Here is a 22972-nt window from a genome sequence, read left to right as displayed (position 1 = left end):
GGCAGATAAAAAGAATGAACGGAAAATAAAATCCACCGCGGGTGATCCATCATGTGGACGCGAACTTGGGACGCGCAGACTCGTACTTGATTGGTTGGTACCGCCCACGTGGTACCACGTGACCTCTACATAAGCCACGCCCATGATACTAGGTAGCCGCCTGAAGCTAGCCACGTTCTCTGCTCCGAACGTTTCTGTCTTGAACAGGGGGGAAATCCTGGGTGTGAGTGAGAGAAAGAAGAAGGAGAAAACTTGGACACAGCAAAACCCTGTGGGTCAGTCTCACCTGCGTGCAAGCTTCGACCTAGCCAGTCCAGTTGAGCGGGCCTCCTCGTTCACATCGACTCGCGCATAGTTTCACGACATAATTACTAATCGACTCTTATTTATATTATTCCTAATAATACCAATTGAACAAATTCATCATTAAAAGTGTTTTGTGTGACTCTTTCAAAGGAAAATACATATTAATATATTTTTTAACTCGAAAATATGTCTTATTGAATTACAGTGTAACATCAAGGAATCAGAAAAAGTCGTGATATCGATAAAAAAAATGTATTATCCAAAGTGTTTAATCTAATTGAATGAATTTTTCTATATAGAATTGATTACTAAAACTTATTTGACTAACGTGTCTTGTACGATAGCGTGCTTATCGTTTCTGATCTCATATAACTTTATTATGTTGACAACGTACTGACAAAAAAAAAAAAAACGTCGCGAAGCTATTGTTTTTATCAGTTTTATCGTGAAAAATTGCTTGGTGGAAAAATATTACGATGTAGTAGTATAGGAGTGATATCGGATGGACTTGGAAAGTGCTTTAAATTTATAATTAATCTTCGGTCACGAAGAAAAAAAGCTACGTTCCATTAATCAGACTCCTTGAAGTGCTCTCTGAGTGTACTAGTTAATAACAATGTAGAGAACATCTTAGTTTTCTTTCCTCAAAAATTTTAGAAACTATTAGTTTCAATCTATGTGAACAGTGAAAAACAACGTGGTGGTGGACTGTGAGTCGTTGATGTATTCGTTTCATCGCCATAAGGATGATGATGATGGACATGGGCATGTACGGGACCTACGGTAAGCCAGATTCATATCCCAACTACGTGTTCGCTGGTCAAGGGAATCATCATCATCAGGCTTCTACCGTCGGTGGACATGTGTCTGTACCACCATCACCCGATCTTGCACCGAGTCATTACTACCCTCAGACTGCAGTGGCTCCTTACTCATCTTCGTCATCCGAAAGTTTCCTGACTGCTGAGTCTGGTGCTTCGTCGAGTACGCCGCCTCAAAGTTTCTACTCGCCGACGGGAGCTGTACTACACGAGGATGGTACTACTACGGCGATCATTTCGTCGGAGAACGGTCTAAGTTATACCAATCTTGATTATGCTTCCTCTTCGACGTACTCAGGTCAACAACAACAACAACAACAACAACAACAACAACAACCACAATCACACGCAGGATCCCATGGTTCGAACGAACCCCATCAAAGTTACCATGTACAGCAAAACACCTACAGAGAAGATCATCATCATCATCATCACCACCACCACCATCATCCACCGAGTCTTCATCAAACTGCTACCTTACAAACCCATCAAAGAACGGAACTTGATTTGCACCAGCCAACCTCTAGTCATCATCATCATCATCATCCTCCTCCTCCTCCTCCTCCTCCTCACCTTCGGCATGAACCCGAATATCAGGTACCAGTCGGTGCAACTCCCAATTACGTTCACCAATACGAAGATTCTCTTCACTATCACGCTCCGATCAGACAGAACGAGTTCCCCGGTCATCCTACAGGACATTACAAAGAAGAGAATCGTGATCCAACCTCTTATCACGCTCTTCCACAGCCAGGACAACATTCTCAACAACAGCAACAACATCCTCATCCGCAACATCCTCATCATCAGCAACACTCTCATCAGCACCAACAACAACAACAACAACAACAACAACAACAACAACAGCAGCAAGCCCAAGTACCTACTTACAAATGGATGCAAGTTAAGAGAAATGTTCCTAAGCCCGTCGGTAAGTGTTTCCTTTTATCACCAAGTAAATAATTAATATGAATTCAAAATTAAAACATATTTTGATAATACTACGCTCCAATTGTATCAACCAAAAAAAATATTAATTCATTAAAATATAGTTAATAATCATGCACTGAAATCACTCCTAATTAAACATATTATTATATAAAATATGAAGCTCGGTAAATAATATTTTAATTCGATCATTAAAAACAAAAGATCGATAAACGGGAATAAAGTTACATTTATTTGCAAATAATTTACATACACGAATAATTATAAAATCTGAAAAATGATAAATATGGAAATGTTTAATTAAACGATAGTCGCACAAGTAAAAACGATAAAATTTACTGTCGTATATTTTATTTACGTATCTATCTGCATATGTACACATACATACATATATATATATATATATATATATATATATATGTATATATATACACACACACACATACTTTCTGCTTGATTTTATATAACAATGAATGTAAGTGGATATATCTTACATATATCAATAAAATTTATGGAAGAACGTAACGAGTGATTCCACAAACGTATTACTTGAAACATGTGAAGAATTAATAGATAATTACGAAAAACATTTTTTTTCTATCAAACAAAATATCAATTATGTAAATCGCTAATGTGAAAAGCAAATAGTTCATAGATTTTAATTCAAATTCACTGTATAACAGGAAAAAGAAAAGAAAAATATTTCCAGTAGACTTTCATTGGAATTTTTTTTTACTATTTTTTTCTTCTTCTTGTTTTTCTCTTTTTCTTTTTTTTTTTTTTCAATTACACACACAAAAAGTGTAAGAAAACTTATTTACCTCTTTTTTATTAGCAATCATTATAAAAATTAATTTCAAAAGTTGAACTACATTCGTTTTTCTCAGACTTTGAAATAAGAAATAATATAAGTTATTCATAAATTAACATAATCTTGAAAAAGTTAACATTCTTTTTTACAGTACAAAAATGACATGCCACTTTTTGTTCTTAGAAGTATGTAAGTGTAGTAAGTATGTGTAAATCACGCACGAGATATAATTTATATATATATATATATATGTACATATATATCTACATTAGATATATATGTACATATATATCTAATAATATCAAAGAGAAAAAAATAACGAAGGCAACGAAACGTATGTACGTCACATTTCACTTGTGTGTCAATCTTAATTGAACTTACCACCCAAATGAAAAGTTCTCTTTAGAATCAGTCGATTAGACTTCGTGTCTACGTCTGCGTATATCGGGTTTATACATGAATTCGTGTAAAGTATCCTCAATGAGACGCGATTAGGTCATGTCGTTACTTAATCGAGGACACGAGTCGAAATCACGCTTCCAAGAACGTAAGGCGTTCTTGAACTTCTAAACACTCTATTATTGCGTCTAATATTATGTTACTTGAAGAACTTGGTAAAAGGAAAAAAGAAACAAAAGAGAAAAAATAAACAAACAAACAAACAAAAAAAGCAAAGAAATTAGAACGGAGCAAAAATTTTAGAAATAACAATAACACATTTCTTCTAACGTTTACTTAATTCCTATGATAAAAATAAAATAAAAAGAAAAAAGAAATAAAAGAACTTAGAAAAACACATCTATGCATATACCTATAATAAAAAAATATCGATCTAAAAAAATTAAAAACGATATCAAAAAAAAAAAAGAAAAAAAAAAGAAAAAAAAATAAAGAAAAGAAAAAATATCAATGTTCTACAATGTTCTATAATCACTCTATATTATCACGTCTAACAGTTTGACTACCGTTTACGCCTATGGGCGACACTCGTAAACGTAATAGATAAGATTATGCACACGAAACGAGGAACAGAAGATACTCGAGGTTTACGAGAATGTCCTACCCAGTACGATCATAAATCAAGCTTGCAAGCGCCACTCGTTGAGTTTCTATCTCTCATATACAAACGTTTGCTTACGATAGATCTCGATACCTCTCGAAAGATTCAAAGGCGTATATACAAAAAAAAAATATATATATATATATATATGTGTGTGTGTGTGTAAAAGAAACCACTGGTTATAACAGTATATATAAAAAAGTATAAGAGAATTTTTTTTACAATATTCATCACAATTATTTTTTCTTTATATAAAAAGCATAAATATGTGTATCTAACAGTTTTTATCTTCTTTTTTAATTAATAAGAAAATTAATTTTAACTCTTAAATTTTCTTTGTCTCTTATATTTTCACATTTAACAAATTGATCTAAATATATTTTTAAAGATATGTAATCACGATGACGATTTTAATCGCTTACGTATTTAACAGAAAAACTTTACATTTAGATAACTATGTAAGACTAAAATGGATACGATAAGATTTGTCATTAGAAAAGGAATTTGTGAACACAAATTTATCTGATAAAATAATGATCGTTCGGAAAGAAAAAAGAAAAAAAAAAGACTTCGACTGATAACGATAAGGTCATACATACTATTTTCATTCAAGAAGAAAATATTTATTAAATAATTATTAGGACAATCTTTTAACATTTTCTAGATGAAATTAATTTTTATTTCTATAATAAAAATTGTATTTGATACACACACACACACACACACATATATATATATATGTACAAGTCTTACATTTTAAGCTTTTACATTACATTATAAGTCATACGTACATATATATATTACAAGTCTTACCACATTACTACATTCAATAACTCTAAAGACGTAGATAATTATTCTATTTCTATATTATTTCGAAATATCTAGATTTAAATGTAAAAAAGTAAACGTCAAAATCTGCATTTAAATATCTAGACCAAAATGAAACAAGCATTTATCGACATATCTAAATACCAACAAATGATTCGATATTTAGATAGATAATTGAAAAAAAAGTACATATATCAAAAAAATGTGTAATCGTCGTTGCCGACACAAAATAATAACGAGTTATTAAATCTATTTTATATATTACCAATGAGAGAACTCACATACATTAATATTAAGATGTCGGAATTAGAAATTTGACAGAACAAAACCGGTTTAGATTTATAGCCGTCAAATCTTAAACGTACTTTCTCACACTTTTGTCAATTATGTTAAAGATATTTTGCTCGCATTAAGATTGAAATTTTAATTGTTACTTATGACGCACGATTAAAATGCTAGAAGTTGTCAAGGAATATTTTCGATACGACAAAAAAGGAAAAAAAACCTAAAAATTTTCTAGAAACACATATTTCCTTGTAATTTAAACAAATTTCATAACGTTATAGATGAAACATTTCGATGATCGAGAAGTTTTGATAAATTTTTATTCGACGATAAAGTGCAGCACAAAACGCGTAGGAGAAAAAAGAAAGAAAAAAAAGAAAAAAAAAAAAAAAAAGAGTAAAGGAAATAAAATAAAAGTATGCAACTAAACAATTTTTCTTTAATGTTAATCAAATTTTATAAGATGACAGTCGATGATCGAACGATCTTTAAAATCTTGATTTGATAATAAAATAAAGAACGAGCGTGCAATTCCTTACAAGTATTTTAACATATTTCTTACAACGTTACGACAGTTAGATATCGCAAAGCAGCTGTGAAAACGTCACGTTCGATGTTAAGCAAGAAATGAGACATCTTAAAACACTAGACCGGTTCTCCTAACTTCGGAATTAACTCGCTCGAAAGGTACGGGACGAGAACGTAAATATATATATATATATATACATATATAGCTTAACATGCTTCCTCTCGTAACAGTGAGAGCGTTCTCGTTCAAAGCTTGTTGAATGGGATCTTGTCGGAGTTAGGTACCGGCGTTACGCTTAATAGCTCATTATAATCGAATTAATAACGGCAGCCACGAGAATTGAGAAGGGTGAGACGCGCCGCCAATTGCCGCGGAACATGCAAATCGTAGCCCGATTCTCCCGGCCCTCTCTTTAAAACCCCTAACTTCATCGCTCTATCTTTTCCTCTTTCACGCTATTACCCACTTCATTTCAAATCTTCATGAAATTACTTTCCATAAGATCACTTGACTTTCTCTGATTTATAGGTTATTACATTATCTTAATCATATTTTATTTTTACTATTTACTTTATTATACGATCTTAATGAATAATTCGTAAATAGATCAATCGTATATAATTAGGTATATAGATTTGTATATAGGTATATAGGATGAATCCTCTCATAAAGTATGATCACTTGAAAATTTGCTTAGTCGTTATTAGTTATATGATTCATATTGTCCTATAGAGGCACACGATAAAAAACAGATAGATATAGGTATATAGATTCTAACATCCTATGTGATCTTATAGATCCTAAAATTCTACAAATTCCAATATATAACATAGATCCTAAATGAATGATATTTGCTAATTTAATAATTTCATCGAAATTATGACATATTATTTCTTGTGAAATAAATGAGAAGATCAATAGTGTAAGTAGCAATAATTAATAGAAAAAGAAATGAAGATTATTAGTAATTAGAATGAGAAAGTGGTAGAGATTCGATTGTAATAAGAGGATGGGCGTGGCAGAAAGAAACTCTGGTGGGAAGACTCTGCTAGATTTTGGTTGGTTAACTTTTTTGGTTGGCCGAGATCTCACAATACCTCTCGTTTTCCCCTTCGTGAGTCTAGACCATATCGTACGCCAGGGGGTCCAGAATAGAGAAGACTTCTAGAGGGACGGCCAGAGCTCCATGATGCTCTTCAAGGGCTACTACGAAAGGGGCTGCCTAGGGGATACTTGCGCAGGATTCGAAAAAAAAGAAAAAGAAAAAAAATGGAAAGAGCGTCGCAACGCTGTCAGCCTTTGCGAACCGATCTATCATACTAAACTCGATTTCTTTTCTCGAACGATGCGCTCAATAGCGGGATTGCTAATATCGAGAGAAAGAGAAAATGCCGAGACAAATGAGTAACCGTAGCGTAAAAAAATCTACTTACTTTCCTTCCCAAGAATGAGATTCCAAATTTTATTCGACACTTTTTCACTCTAATCCCTAGATAAAAAATATAATGGATACATTTAATGCGGTATAATACGGCGTTCGTATAAAATACGTCACGGATAATAACAAATTATTATAAATTTTTTCTTACTAATAATATCAAAATTACATACGACACTGACATGTGTCAAGATTTATTATGAAGAATCATTTATTTTTTCTTATTTTTTTCTTTTTTTTTTTTTTTTTTTTTCTTTTTTTTCATTCGTAAAATTTTATCCTTGTAACTTTCATTCGAACAATCATACGAATTTTAAATTCGCATCGAATCTTTTAGATGAAATTCATGGATCTACACGATCAAATAACTAGAAATAGCATAGCGCACTGGTGTAACATTTTTAAATCATATTATAACGTTACTATTCATATCTAGATCAACAGGTATCTTCATTACCTCGATTGAATAAAAATAATCTCTACTAGACACTAGCATAATATCATTAATCGAAACCTGCATAACTATTAATTGACAAAAAATGGTAACAACAACTTCGTAAATAAGTATGATCTTTAAAGATCTTTTCATTCGTGTTGTTACATATATTATAGATATTACTATAATTATAGCAGTTTTTACTTTATAATAGTATGAGAAAGCAAGTTGAACGAGTTTTACTATCGCAATAAAATAACGTAAACATACTCATTACGTTGCTCCTAGACGTTTTTTTTTTGTTTATTTCTAATTAGAATTAACAAAAAACAACGTTGCTTATTCCTCAATTAAAATTCCTCAATACAAAAATAAATTAAATAAAAATTGTTACATATGTATATAAAAAGCAATCGCGTCGATAAATGTAAATATATTCTTGAATAATAGTATATGTAGACGTAAAATCTTTGATAATCTTCAAAATCTTGATAAAGCTTATCAACAATATTCTATAGAATTTATTTCCGAGGGATCGTCCCATTTCCTCAAAGACTATTACCTTCTAGGCCACCTTAAAATATGCATACAGTTAAATATCGACTCTCTGACCGAACGAACGTATTCAGGGACGCAAAGTAAGTTAACAGAAAATCAAATCGGAAACTTTTCAATTATTAAATCTCTTTGTCATGAAGTACAAACAACAAAAATGATTAGATATTAAATTCTCAAAAAGTTTTTCAAAATAATTATATAAAAAGTATACAATGCGAAGTATTCGATAAAGATAGATAAAGATTAAAAAAGACTTCTCGATAAAAGAATAAAAAAAAAAAAGAAGAAAAAGAAGAATATGAAGAAAAAGATAAACTATCTAGTCTAATAATATTAACACTTTGAGAAATTAGATATTAGTTCTTCAAATATTTATTAATCAAGCAAAAAAAAAAAAAAGAAAAAAAACATAGATAACCGTAGGGCTGGCCAAGTTATACGAGCGGCCCTGAGAACGTCTCGAGAGTAGAGGAAGAGTATAAAAGAGAGAAGGAGAGAAAATATACATATACATATATCGAAGAGAGACGTGTGTCCGATAATAAGAAAGAGAGAAGAGAAGAGAACGTGGGTCGAGGCAAACGCGAGCGTTCGCGGCCGCTCCGCTCCGGTCCGTTCGCGGCAAACGCGCCGGACGCGTGAGTGAGTGGCCGATATCTCAAGAGGGGATCAGAGGATCGTTCGCGTGTTTCCAGCAGGGCTGCCACCCGCCGAACCTGGCAACCCCATATCCCACACGAGCCACCACCACCACCACCACCACCACCACCACCACCATCACCATTACCATCACCATCACTATCACCACCACCAGCTGGTTTAGTTCGTTCGTTCGTTCGTTCGTTCGTTCGTCCGCCACCCTCCTGTCCACGTGTCTCGCTCACGCTGATTTTCATTTCCGCGGTACTTCAGTCAACTGGCCGTCTCTCACTCTCACTCTCATTCTCATTCTCTCTATTTCTTTCTACGTCGGTCTCTCTTAACTCGTATTGACCGCATCCGTGCCTCCGACGAATTACCCTCGACTACGACCGACCTAAGACTATCCTTTGTCTAATTTTGCCTGTCGATTAGATATTATTATTTTCTAAAAAATCGTTGAGGGGAAAAAAAATATGTATATATGTGAGCATATGTGTATTATATATCTATGGATATGTATATGTTATAACGTAGAATATGTTCGATATAAGCAATTAGAAATTACTAATGAAAAATTAATTAATTGCTTCGAATTTTCTATAGTTTATTAAGCTTTAAAAATGTCTGACTTCATTTTTATTGCGTCATTAAATAAAAGTGAATACGATACTGTGACAAAAAATATTTATCTAAATAAAAATAACATGTTAGGAATATTCATAAATGTCTTTTCAATTGTTGATTATTATCATACGTAATAACATTATTTAATTATATCTAACAAATATCTACATTACATCTAACAAACACGTCGGGAAGTGAACTAACTTACATGTTAAATTACTTCTGCTAAATACTTATACGAGTCATAGAAAGATACAAGTTGTAGTTGTACATAAAATAAATACTATTCATATTCATGAGTTATGTGTTCATTCGAAGAAATGGTAAAAAGAATTTTGCTGAAGTAATTCCTTCTGTTCAGCTTCCACACATCAGTCGTCGTATCTCGTCAGGCACGTTGATTTTAGTATTATGATAAGTAATATCCTGAGTCACAGTCGTACATGAAAATGGTAACGATACATATATAATACCTATAATACCCAGATATATATACATACACACACACACACACACATATATATATATATATATATATATATATATAGGTGTATATAAATGTGTCTCTATATATAACATAATATAAAAGGGGGTGCGTGCAGCACGTTCGACAAGATCCGCGCTTCGTGTACGTTCGTAAATGCGCTTGGACATTCCCCGCTAAAATTAGGCTTATCACGATACTACCAGCGATAAATGTCGACGACTTTAACGCCCTTTCCTACGTCTACAAACCATTTTTGATATCCTAAAAAGGAAGAAAAATTCGTCCACTTTTAATAAAATCCAAAAATGTCTTCGTTTCGTTAACTAAATAAAATGAATAGATGCGATTTATTTACGAACATGAAAATCAAGTTAGAAATATCTAGTTCAAGATCACGTTTTTGTTCTTTAAGATATAAAATCTAATTAAAGATGAAAATTAATAGATAATAGAATGACGGAGATCTTCCATAAGAAAATAAATTATTTTAACGTTGATCATATCGCCTAAAGAATTTCAAATATTTTATGTAATATCAAATACTCGTCCGATGATATACCATGTTTATATGTATGCATATAGGTATAGACATAGCTCTAAATGTATATATATATATATGTCTCACCACAACATATAAGAAGGGTAGACGACGATTATCCAACTGCTGAGCAAGGTTTCAACCCGTACACGCCAACCAGCCAGTCCACGTTCGTTCAAAGGCTTTCCGATTAAATCTTACCTGGCTTAATATTATTATTTTACTTACTGCATGCAAGAACATAAGAAAGACAGGTAAGAGAAAGAAAGAAAGAAAGAGAGAAAAAAAGAGAGAGAGAGAGAGAGAGAGAGAGATACAGAGATAGGAAAAGGGAATATAAAAATCTGCTAAGCCTCGTCTATCTATATCTAGTAGTTCGACTACTTTTGCTTTTGAAGCAACTATCGCAATATCTAGCTACGTTCAATTAAGAAGAAAATAAAATAGAAGAAGGGAAAGAGTACACAAGAAATTCGCATACATTAAAGATTACAGTAATTATTATATACATATAGATATATTTCATTTCTACGAATAAAATCGTCCATCTTACCTTCCATCGCGAGATCGTCGAATGTGTATTGTATTTACATGTATTCGATACATTTACCTCTTAGACGCCACCGACAGTAAAGGATCCCTTCATCATACAAGATCATCTGCTCTTATGCGGTAACAACCTTCCCCGAGCGTTGAAAGTACATTATGCAATTCAAATATTATTCAAAGGCTAAAAGCCATGAGGGACAGATGAAATAAGGAAGCGTTAGGGGTTAGAATGTATAAACCAAGGGAATAGGTAAAAGATATCATGGTATTACGTTACAGGAAATACGGATTTCGATGGATTTTCTATCTCCGTTGAAATCATACAAAATTATTCTTAAATTGGATAACGATCAATCTGATTATATTAGAATCTTTATTAATCGTCACCAAAATCGTTTATCTTTCTAATACATTTCTTTTTTCTTTTAATATTATTATCTAATATAAGAGTTATCTACCTATAACATCAACTTCACATTTTTTACATATTTAACAAATGATTTATAATTTGAATTTTTAATCAATAATATGATGCAATATTAATAACAAAACTCAATGAGAAACAGCTGTATTTGATCGATATCGATGTCTAAATTTCACGGTATAATACCAAGCAAAAGTTCCTAAATAAATATTAGAATAACATCTGGCTTTGATTGTTTGAGAGAATACAAAAAATTAAGGTCTTTCGATATTTAATCGAAATATTCATCGTATCTCGACATCAAATGATCCTATTATTTCTGATACTTCCTATTTTCGTTTATCCTTTTAATATAATACATAATATCATATATATATATATATATATATATATATATATTTTTTTTTATCCTTCGCAAATATTAAATAATAAATATTAAAATAAAAGAAGCAATATAATATTGTGATTACTCTTTGAATTAACGTAAGAGATAACGCCTTAATGATAAATATAATTTATTAATAATATCAATGTAAAAATATATAATAAGATTATTAAGACGTTCGCGTTATTCAAACATAACTAAACTGGATATCGTAGTTTTCGAGACAAGCTTCTAATCCTGAAATATTATAGGTATGTTCGCTCGAGCATGATACTTACGTCAATATCAATTGCCGTTCTAATTCCTCTCCCTCCCCCTCCCCCATAACGAAATACATTTCCATTGCCCTTTATATTTCGCATAAACTAATAAATTAATGAATTACTTAAATCATTCGATACATGTTCTAGACTATACGTTATAATAATTATTTATTTATTTATCTTAAATCGCAATTCATTTGCACAGAAAAAAAAACAAAAAAAAAAAAGAAAAGAAAACATAAATTAAAATATGTCCTCTTTAAGTTTAGATCGTTGAAGCAAACAAGTAAGACGGGAATGTTCTTTGATCATCTATACGTATCCATTGCTATGCAAAACGAGCCTATGTCGGAAATCATTTGTCTCGAGGATAAATGAGAAATTGGTAAAGCGGACAAGGGTAACTTGAGGGTGGAACTACAGAGAGTAAAAAGGAAGAACCGATAGAAGGTAGAAAGGACTTTAACATTGCTGAGTCAACGAAGGCGTTGACATTGCTAATTATCTTTTCATAATGCATAGAAGCAACCCTTCGGTCACCTTCTCTTTCACTGTGATTATAAGTACTGTCAAAAAAAAACCACTCGCATTATGCATCACGCAACTGTGAGAAAAACAAAAAAGAAAAAAAAAAAGAAAGAAAGAAACAAAAAGAAGAAGTAAAGAAAAACAGAAATTTCAAACAATGACCCTATTGCCATTTATCAAAATACATACACGGTGAAACGTATTATGTAAACATTTCTATGATAAATAATTTTTAAATTGCAAACTTGTAAACAATCTATAATAACATTATATAAAACAATCTCTATCGTCCAAAAAAGGAATCAGTTATTTATAAACTACCATCGTTCTCGAAGTTTAGCTCTCTCCCCCCCTCTCTCTCTTTCTCTCTCTCTCTCTCATGGCCATTAAGCTTACGCTTCTCCAAACCGAATGATAAACTTGGACAAGTTCTATCAGGCACGCCGGAGAGATTGAATGAAATGTTTCCCGTTTTCGCGACTCATTCATCAATTTAGCACCTTAACAAGGCTACCGGACACAACGTTACCGACTTTATCTATGGTCTTCGACTAACAAAACCCACGTTTCGCGATACGTTATTCTCTCATTTTTCTACGAATCTGCAAAAAAGAAAAAAAAGGAAAAAAAAAAAGAAAAAAAAAAGAAAAGAAAAAGAGAAGGAAAAGAAAAGAAATTCTTTTCTTTCATACTCTTCGCCAAGAAAATTATTTGCGAAAGTTAATGTTCGTAGAAAAGAACAAAAAAAGAAAAAGAAAAAAGAAGAAAAAGAAAGAAAGAAAGAAAGCAAAAAAGTTTCGCACACTGCCCCAAAAGTTAAACTTACTTAAATTATTATAACAAAATATTATAACGTAGCGTCTAAATTGAAGTATTCACGAAACATAATCTTCTAAGATTAAAATAAGTAGGTATAAAGGAGTCAAGAATAAAAAAGAGAAAAAAAAGGAAAACAACAGAGAGAAAATATTCATGGTAAATATACATATAATGTCTAGCCCCCGATATAAAAGATGTGACTTTAAGGCGTTGGCTTGACAGTTTCGTCCACCCTCAGCCATTAAGTAAATTGATCTCCACATACCGGTAGTCTAAATAACAACCTAATTTTCATAATGCGCAAACGAGAGACCCACCCCCTCCCTCCCCCTTTCATCCCCTTCTCCCGTTATTCCTTTTTTTTCTTTTTTTTTTTTTTAAGTCGAAGTGTTCCATTTTTTCATTCTCTCCACAATTTAATTAGATTATATATGATTATTATTCGCGACATCCCAATAGTCAAAATATTTTGTTGTTTATGAGAAAAATTTCTTTTGGCCCGTATCTAGTTTTTATTTATTTATTTATTTATAAATTTATTATTACTCTTATGGAAATTGATAATTGAGTAAAAAATAACTACGCGATAGCTCAACGATACATACCAACCACACATATCTGTTAAACAGCTGATGCAATTTGATCCAATCATAGGGCTCAACCCTATCGTTCGTTCACCTTCTCATACAGGTCATCCTTCCCCGAAAACTACTTTCCAAGAGAATTGACCAGCTGTGTTGGACATGAGTGGGCTGTCACTTAAAGGGATTTAACTTAATCTCAGACTACACATATTGCTTTCCAATATTTCACGCTATTTCCTAATCGTAAGAGGATAAGCCGCTTTATATTGACGGTATCTAGTACAAAGTCATCCAAACAAACGACGTACTCGATTCGAAAACAATTAATTCGTACGTAATATTCGTAATATTCGTAATATTCGTACGTAATATTAATTACTTTTTCATTAATGTTACAAGAACGTAAGAAAATAAAAAATTTTATTCGATATCTTTCATGAAATTCCATGAAATTTCTCAATTGCTAAATAATCTATTTTTACTATATATCTAATAATTACATTCTAATAAACATCGATAAAAAGAAAAAAGAAATATATATATATATATTTTATTATCCATAAAATTGTTTTGTTAATCATCGATGATTACTTTCATCGTTCAACCTATTAAAGAAATAAATTAAAAAAGGAGAAAAAAAGAAAAAAAAGAAAGGATGTTTCTAACTTACCTAACAATAAAACATTTTCTGTTTGCAGCTACAAAGACGACTCACAATGCTGGAGATTTTATCGGTAACACGGTCGGTGGTACAAATCCATCGGTTTATGGAAATTCAACGAGTGGTACCGTGAACTGTCTTACTGGCGGTCCATTAGCTGGTATAACAAGTGGCTTCAACAATACCGGTCGTACGAACTTCACTAACAAACAACTAACCGAATTGGAGAAGGAATTCCATTTTAACAAGTACTTGACACGCGCGAGACGCATCGAAATAGCCTCGGCCCTTCAACTAAACGAGACGCAAGTGAAAATCTGGTTTCAGAATAGACGAATGAAGCAGAAGAAGAGAATGAAGGAAGGCCTTATACCGGCCGATGGTGGAAACGTCACTCAACTAACTGGTGCGAGGAGTAGCAGTAATTCACCGACGAGCAATCACCAAACAACAACCAATCAGGACAATATCGCTGGACTTAGTCTATCCAGTTTTACCAGCGACAATAGTCGAGAATCACCGCCTATATCGATCAAAGATTAATTCGATCATTTATGATCTTACGTTTCACGATAAGACGATGATTGAAACTAAACTAAGACTCTATTAATAGGAAGCAAAAAATAATTATTAATATCCAACCAATGAGACAAAACAAAAAAATATTCCTCTTATGTTTTCTTAAGATATTACTCGAATATTATTAGATTCAACAATTTCATTTATACGGATCTTATTTTCGAATCGTCACGTTTGTTACAGCTGGAACTTCTTAAATTTAACGATTTAAGATATAAACATATTTTTAATGTTTTTTTTTTTTTAAATTAAAAAAAAATTTTTTTCTTCATTTCATTATTTCCATAATTGATATTAAACTCGAGACATAACTCTCGCATTTAAATAAAACAAAAATGTATGAAAGTTCGTCTTAAAATTGAAAATATTTATGATTTAGTTGTTATTTTAATTATTATCCGATATAAGCGAATTTTCTTACTACTTTGTGTTACAACGTTACCAATGTAAATTATCTTATTCTGAACGATCTTCGTAAATTTATTTTTTTTTTATTTACATGATTACATGAACTATCTAAGGAGAAACTAATGTCCTGAGAGAGCACTCGTTAGATTAACAAAAAAAAGAGAAAAAAAAAAGAAAAAAAAAAGGAAAAGAAACAGAAAACGAAAAAAAATACATCTAGAGATAATACAAACCATTTAGATTATCAGATTATCTTTTAATTAGGTAATCCTACTATCGATAAAATAAACGAAGATGCAAATACAATTGATAGCAAAAAAAAAAAGAGTAAAAAAGAAAAAAAGGAAGAAAAAAGAAAAAAAACGATTAACGCCTAATTCAAATAATCTATATCACAATTTCGATTAATAAAGAACCTTTTCAAATTCATTTACTCGAACCAAAATGCATATGTACATTTGTAAATGATTTCTCAAAATATCATTGTCACGTAACGTAATATCTACAAATGAATACGTTGGTTTCACGAATATGACCGAGAAAATGTCCACGCAAGTTGCATATACGATATGCAACTAACAAACATTAATAAACAAACGTTTGTAAATTAACTTTATGAAGTGTCAGAAACGTTTAACAGATATATATATATATATATATATATATATATATATATATATATATATATATATATCTGTAAGCATATATGTAACGTGTAACATCAGGATGTATAGAAGAACTCATTAATTGTAAATCCCAATCAAAAAGGTTTCTTCATAATGAAGTTCCATCTTTTTTCAAAGTATTATGTCTTCAAAGTAATAAAATTATTACAAGATTATTATTACTACATAATAATCTATATATATACATACATACATACATACATATGTACATACATATATATATATATGTGTGTGTATATATGTGTATATGTTATTGCGATAACACACAATAACGCAATACATTTAGTCTATAACTTAAAAATATTTGTGTATTTATATGTAAATAGAATCTTGAACGCGCGCGTCCAAGCTTGATGTGGTGAAAATAAAAATAATGAAAACGTTTATTGATATCGCTTGGAAAGATTTCGTAATACCTTGCAGGGAAACATAATGAACGATAATCAACGATGCGATATTATTAAAAAAAAAAAAAAAAAAAAAAAATGAAAAAAAAAGAACATATGTATCTTCCTAATAAGATTAAACGAATGTATTTATAATACCTACGCAAGCTTCGAATATGCGTATATTATATTTGTAAAAATCGATGATTCTTTTTTTGTTTGTTTGTTTTTTTCTTTTTTCTTTTTTCTTTTTTTTTTGTTTTTTCTCCAATGTTTCGAGTTCTTAGTAATTAAATATTTATAAAAGGGAATGATTCATTCTTAAAAAAAAAGAAAAAAAAAAAAGAAAAAAAAAAGGAAAAAAAACAATAACAATAAAAAGAACAACTATGAATAAATATATATATATAGTTTGTCCCTTATTGTATTTATAGCGACTTGTTACCAAGGTATCGTCGTGAATGATGACAAAGAAATTACATTAAATTATATACAGATCATATAAGATTTACATTGATTCCTTCTTATATCGATATCTTAACACGTCAACGTATTTAAAAAGGGCCACGTAGTTACAAAGAATATATTGTAATTAAGGCGATAGAGAGCTCTGTACCTAAAAGATTCCTACCATAATAATGAATTGTGAGTAGTCTGTAATGTCTCTTAGAGCTATGTAGAAAGAAATAAAATATTATTGTATTAAATCGTAACGCAAGCTCTCACACACACGCGCCACGCGCACATACACACAAACACAATAAACACGTACACACATCACATAATAAACACAGGATACACATCGTATTTATTAAATATATTTCTTTGTGGTATTTGTCTATTCTAAAAAAAAAAGAAAAAAAAAAAAAATTAACGAAACTCTCCTCGTGCTTAAATATCGGTGTTGATTTTTTTTAATGAAATATATATATATATACTCATCTTTTTTTTTCTTTTTTTTTTTCAACATTTAATTACCCCTGTATGTAAGTAAATACATCAAAAATATGTAGGATCACTTCTCGATCTATCCCGGAATTACATGGCGTTTAGCATGAATGTAATACAACACAAAGTCACTCATTCTTGCAGAACGATTCGACGTCGATTGGTCAATGAATATTTGCCTATATAACGCTGCCATCGTTTCATCATTTTTGTCTCCTATTGGTTCGTCGCGATACAATACAACGACGGTAGCGCCATCTTATCAACCATAATGTAATACAATATTCTAACCTCTTGTTTGAAATTACCTTCTTACTTGTCATTCCTTTTTTTTTTTGGATATATTTAGATATTTTCTCATGATCAATTTATATCATTTAAGAGGCATGATTGTAATTATAAATTTGAAACTTTAAAAAATGGACAAAGATATTAATACGAATAGAAAACTTAATGAGTGGATAAACTTTCAGAAACAACTTTTAGAAGAGAAAAATTTTCTCACAGATATATTATCTAAACTTGACAAACAGATACACGCACTTCAGGTGAAATTATAGTTTAAAAAAAAAAAAAAAAAAAAAAAAGAAAAAGTACCTTGTTAGAAATCTCTCTTATTTCTGATTATAATAATAATAACGATAAAATGTTAAAAAAGGATTTAAAAAAATAAATAAAACTGAGAATTCAAAACTAATGAAATTATCACTAATGACAATATCAATTGAAATTAACTTTTCTGTAAAAATATCATTTCTAATTGAATTTATCAATGCCGCAGGTTGAACAGTTACACTTATTAAGTGTTATAAATACAAAAAGTAATGCCAGTGATATTTGCAAAGATACAGATCAAGCTTTATCTTTGCAACCAACAAATAGCGATCAGCCTACAAAACAAAAACCTTTAGATTTATCAGTACCTGTTTTAATGGATTTTAAAGAAGAAGAAAGTGAAGACGATAATTATGACGAACTGGATGATGAACTCGATGATGTATTAGATGACGAAATGGATGAACAATGGATGTAATGAACTAATGTCATCAAATCATTTTGTACATACATAGATTAAATAAAATGAACATACAAATTTAATTTGTACATAATTATTTGTAAATATATTAATAACCTCTAAATTGTTTTAATTGTTACTTTAATATTGTTGTTTGAATAATATAGTTGACTTATTATTATATATACATCAACAATCAGAAAGCATAAGTATGACCTAATAGAAACACTATTTTAATATATGATTTTTGAATTACTAAAGACGAAATAAAATGTTCACATTGTACACACATTGTCATTATCTTTTGATCATATAGAGGGTATGGAAAAACTAATCAAAAAATATTCTTTATCTTAGATGATTATTGTATACAAGACTGCCAAAAAATAAAGAACAAATCCATATCCCATCTCTATTTTGCTAATAACTAAACATTGGTATTTAATTATCATGTTAAGTTTTTATTAATCTAGCATATTCCTCCCTATTATGAAGGATATCCTTGCGGCACTGGACCAACATGTGAAGGATCCTCTACAAATGCTGGTGGCTGAAATTGCTCTGCTTGAAACCGTGTGAAAAATATTCCTACACCTTCTATCAAAGCAAGTAAAACTCCTCCAATTAAAGCACTACCAGCCATAGTAGGCAATCCACTCCTAGCAGCTAGAACTCCACCGGTTGCTGCACCACTAATTATAGAATTCCAAGGATCTTCTTTTTTTCTATAGTGAATTAATGTGCAATCGATCATAGAAAATACTCCACCCCATATAGCAAAATTTCCTGCTATAATTGGAGCACGTTGTTTAATAGCCATAAAACTGCCTACTAAACGCCTTTTAAAACCACTGGGTGCATTACGAAAACCCTTTACACTTTGAAAAACAGCTCCACCAATTACACCCATAGTAAATGCACCACCGCAATCATCTATTATTCTCCAAGGACATGGCTCTCTCACATATTCTTCCATTCTTTAGCAATCTGAATAAAAACAATAATAATATAATAATGTAAAAATATATGTATATATACATGTACACGTATTTATACTCTTACAAATATACAGATAATTTAAATTAAAAATACATATAAGATCATAAATCAATACTATATATCATATCATATCTATATACAATTTTAATTGTAAAATGTTCCAATATCATCATTGATCTATGCTACATGATATTAAATATTTTATGTCACTGCGATTAGTAACACTAGTTTACTTAACACGATTGAAATAATTTACAATTAATTGTACTAATAACAATTATTTAACATGCAAATAATGTATATATACTAAAATTGCGTAAACTGTACTAACCTCTAAAATTTCATTTCGTATTTTTAGATTCTTAATTTTCCAGTACTCGACAAGACAAAATGAAAATTTACAAAGCGAATATTCGAGAATTTATTATACTATATTTAATATAATGTTACATATAATTTATTATATATGTCTAAAATATAAATACACGTAAATCAATGTGTATTTGATTACGAAGAAAAACGTGAGTTCAAAGTGAGGTTATATGAGCAAAACTTAATATCATCTCGCGTAAAATAATCTCTAATGGTATATGCTTTGTAGAAAAATATATAACATTTTTTAATTACTTACTGAATATTTTGCTTGATGTATTTCCTTCTTAATACACACTATTTTATAATAAGCCCTATGAAAGAACTACCGCAACCACTATTATAAAATTTATGTACACGGTGTCGACATAGACAATATAACAAGGAACTTGATCGGAAAACTAAAGACAAATTTTTATCTAAGAAAACGAACGATATTTTATCCAATCGAATATGTAGAAATTTAATTAACATAATGTTACACTTTTTTAAATCATTCTTTATTATTATTTATAAACATAAAACTTTTTGTATCATTTTGTAATTAAATTCAAACAATTATAAAAATATGTATTGGAAAGAAGCTATTAAAAATAATTTTTGCATTAATGGAGAAACTATAAGCGAAATTTTCTTAACAAAATTTATAATGATTTGAAATTCAATATTTGACACAAAAAAAAACTATAGAAATTTATTTAGAAAATTTGTATTCTCTCTTTCTACTGAACCAATACGAAGTACGCATGGCCAAGTATTTTTTAAAGTTTAAAATAGAAGGAGCGGGCAATGTCCAAAAATACATCGTATTTCTAGCTAGTCCTTGATATCCAGTACTTTGGAATGACAATTGAGTATGTATCGTAATAAAATTTCTTTTTAAAGTGCTAATATTTGTATACATTTATATAATACTTATATAAATTATTCATTTTATTATATCTATTTATTTTTATCGATAAATAATATAATATCAAATTATATACTCATATATTTATTTCAATTATTATAACAATCACACACTTATTTCAATTATTGTAATATTCTATCTCTGCATTGACACAAATATTAAATATTATACTTCAATGAAAAGTTATTTGTTAAAATATATATATATATATATATATATATATATATATATATATATAATATTTTATTTTATACAAAAAACATTGATTTACATATATGATTCATATTCATATTTAAATCAATGTTTTTTGTATAAAATAAAATATTATTCTTTTAGTTGTTTCCATAGTGATACTAATACTTTTGTGTACACAAAACTTTATACATGGTTTCAAATAAAAGAAAAATATAAATAATTATTTTACAGAAAATGTCAGAAATCCAAGAATGTTCTTCTGTTGGATGTATATCCGTAGATAATATAACAAATAATAATGAAAATGATCTATCAAAAGGGATTACTCCTTTACAAGAAACAAGGAATAAAATTGTTGACAAGGATCTTGTTAAAGTACAAGAGGATATAACAAAACTGGTAAATATAGTATAATATTAGATAAATTATAAATATATCTTGTATGTACAAATCATTTGAATTTATCTACACATTATTTAGAATGAAACTACAATATCCAACGCTTCAAATATTTCAAATAAAGATGATCTCATATTAAAGTCAATATCAGATGCAGTTGCTGTTAAGGATGAATCTTATGAGGTAAAAAAAATGTTAATGGTAGTATCAATTAGTAATTGTTATCTAATTGTCATTTTGTAATTATTATACATAGGTAAGCAAAGGCAAGAACGAGTTGATATGCAAGTTAGAGGTAGAAGTAAAGGTAATTAAAATTTCAAAAGTTGATAATTAATTAAATAATAGTTGATAATTGACTTAATATTATAATTTATTTTTATTATTAGGAAAGAACGATCGAACGAGATATGTATCAAAGAAAATTAGCAGAAGTTGAACAAAAGTTAACTGATCTCGAAACATCGATTGCTATGACTATTAAAAGTGCTGATAATAATGAGAATGTTCCATATGTAACACTGACAGAATTAAAAAATAAATTAACAGAGACAATAATGCAATTAGAAGATCGTGGAGTTATTGTAGCTAATCAAGAGAAACAGATCAATGCTCTTAATGTACAAGTATCAACATTGAAAGAAGTAGTAGCTATTACAAGAGATCTTTTGCAAATTCGTAATACAGAAGTTAAACATTTACAGGTATATTTTATATTTGAAAGTTATATATAAAAGAAAATGTCTAATTTGAATTTGTTTTATTTTATAGGCAGAAGTTGATAATATGGAAGCACGAATTGCTGAAGAACGTGAAAAACACAATATGATGATGTCCAGAATGGATGATGCTGTACGATTAAATTCTGATTTAAAGAAAGAATATGAGACACAATTAAATCTTTTTAAAGACTTACGTATAAAATACGACGAAAAAATAAATTTACTTTCGGAAGAAAAACGAGCGCTTGAATTAGCAAATCAGTCTACAAACAATTAAATAGAAAAAGAAACAAAAAATTAAAGTCCGAAAAAAATAAAACATATAACAGAAACCTTCAAGAGATATTATGTTTATATATATTTACAAATTTCTAATTTTAAAAGCTACATGTATAATTATAGATACAAAATCACAAATAAAAATCAAAAATACATGTTAATGCTTGATGTATAATAGTAAAAAATTATTTAATTTATTGTAAATCATAATTATGTAAAATTAAAAGATGATGTAACAATGACACATCTTGCAACATGTATCTTTCTATTGATAATAGATAAGATTCATAAAAGATTCCGCGTATAAAGATAATGATTTTAATTAATTCATTTTAGCTGATAATAGATATATCTTCATCACTGATTATCCATGTAAAAAAATAGAAAAAGTTGCAAAGTTTTTCATCTAAACAATGTAAATAGATCTTTAAAAATTTCTGCATTTGTTGTAAGTATTGTATATTTTCATTGTTTGATGCATTATTTAGTCAGTAGATCTATTATTTATTATAACCGATAGAAAATTGTTTGAATAGTTTAATTTAAAAGA

General features: G+C 29.8%; 4 protein-coding genes across 5 annotated transcripts; 3 read left to right on the top strand and 1 right to left on the bottom strand.

Annotated features, from left to right (window-relative positions):
• Positions 1 to 266: 266 nt before the first annotated feature.
• LOC118445811 (uncharacterized) lies at positions 267 to 15701 on the top strand. Of its 2 annotated transcripts, XM_035875746.2 has the most exons (3): positions 267 to 2058; positions 14562 to 14772; positions 14852 to 15013. In XM_035875746.2, the coding sequence occupies exons 1-3, from the start codon at positions 1053 to 1055 to the stop codon at positions 14862 to 14864; spliced, it is 1230 nt and encodes a 409-aa protein (XP_035731639.2). In that variant the 5' UTR covers positions 267 to 1052; the 3' UTR covers positions 14865 to 15013. The 2 variants fall into 2 exon arrangements, with proteins under 2 accessions (XP_035731639.2, XP_035731638.2); XM_035875745.2 differs by having other exon boundaries at positions 14562 to 15701.
• A 1909-nt stretch (positions 15702 to 17610) lies between these two features.
• LOC118445816 (uncharacterized) lies at positions 17611 to 18713 on the top strand. Its single transcript, XM_035875751.2, has 2 exons — positions 17611 to 18079; positions 18313 to 18713. Exons 1-2 carry the CDS (start codon positions 17951 to 17953, stop codon positions 18562 to 18564), a joined length of 381 nt encoding a protein of 126 aa, XP_035731644.1. The 5' UTR covers positions 17611 to 17950; the 3' UTR covers positions 18565 to 18713.
• A 177-nt stretch (positions 18714 to 18890) lies between these two features.
• LOC118445814 (mitochondrial import inner membrane translocase subunit Tim17-B) lies at positions 18891 to 20350 on the bottom strand. Its single transcript, XM_035875749.2, has 2 exons — positions 20177 to 20350; positions 18891 to 19533 (listed from the first exon to the last, which is right to left on the bottom strand). The coding sequence occupies exon 2, from the start codon at positions 19520 to 19522 to the stop codon at positions 19034 to 19036; it is 489 nt and encodes a 162-aa protein (XP_035731642.1). The 5' UTR covers positions 19523 to 19533; positions 20177 to 20350; the 3' UTR covers positions 18891 to 19033.
• A 277-nt stretch (positions 20351 to 20627) lies between these two features.
• Positions 20628 to 22888, top strand: LOC118445812 (uncharacterized). Its single transcript, XM_085656458.1, has 6 exons — positions 20628 to 20771; positions 21254 to 21421; positions 21503 to 21604; positions 21678 to 21728; positions 21811 to 22125; positions 22193 to 22888. Exons 2-6 carry the CDS (start codon positions 21257 to 21259, stop codon positions 22418 to 22420), a joined length of 861 nt encoding a protein of 286 aa, XP_085512584.1. The 5' UTR covers positions 20628 to 20771; positions 21254 to 21256; the 3' UTR covers positions 22421 to 22888.
• Positions 22889 to 22972: the final 84 nt, after the last annotated feature.

This window comes from Vespa mandarinia, chromosome 4, assembly GCF_050613455.1.
Source record: "Vespa mandarinia isolate Hongniang chromosome 4, ASM5061345v1, whole genome shotgun sequence".
In the NCBI taxonomy this organism is placed as follows: domain Eukaryota; kingdom Metazoa; phylum Arthropoda; class Insecta; order Hymenoptera; family Vespidae; genus Vespa; species Vespa mandarinia.
Note: the sequence above shows the minus strand (reverse complement) of the source record. Positions and strands in the feature narration are given on the sequence as shown.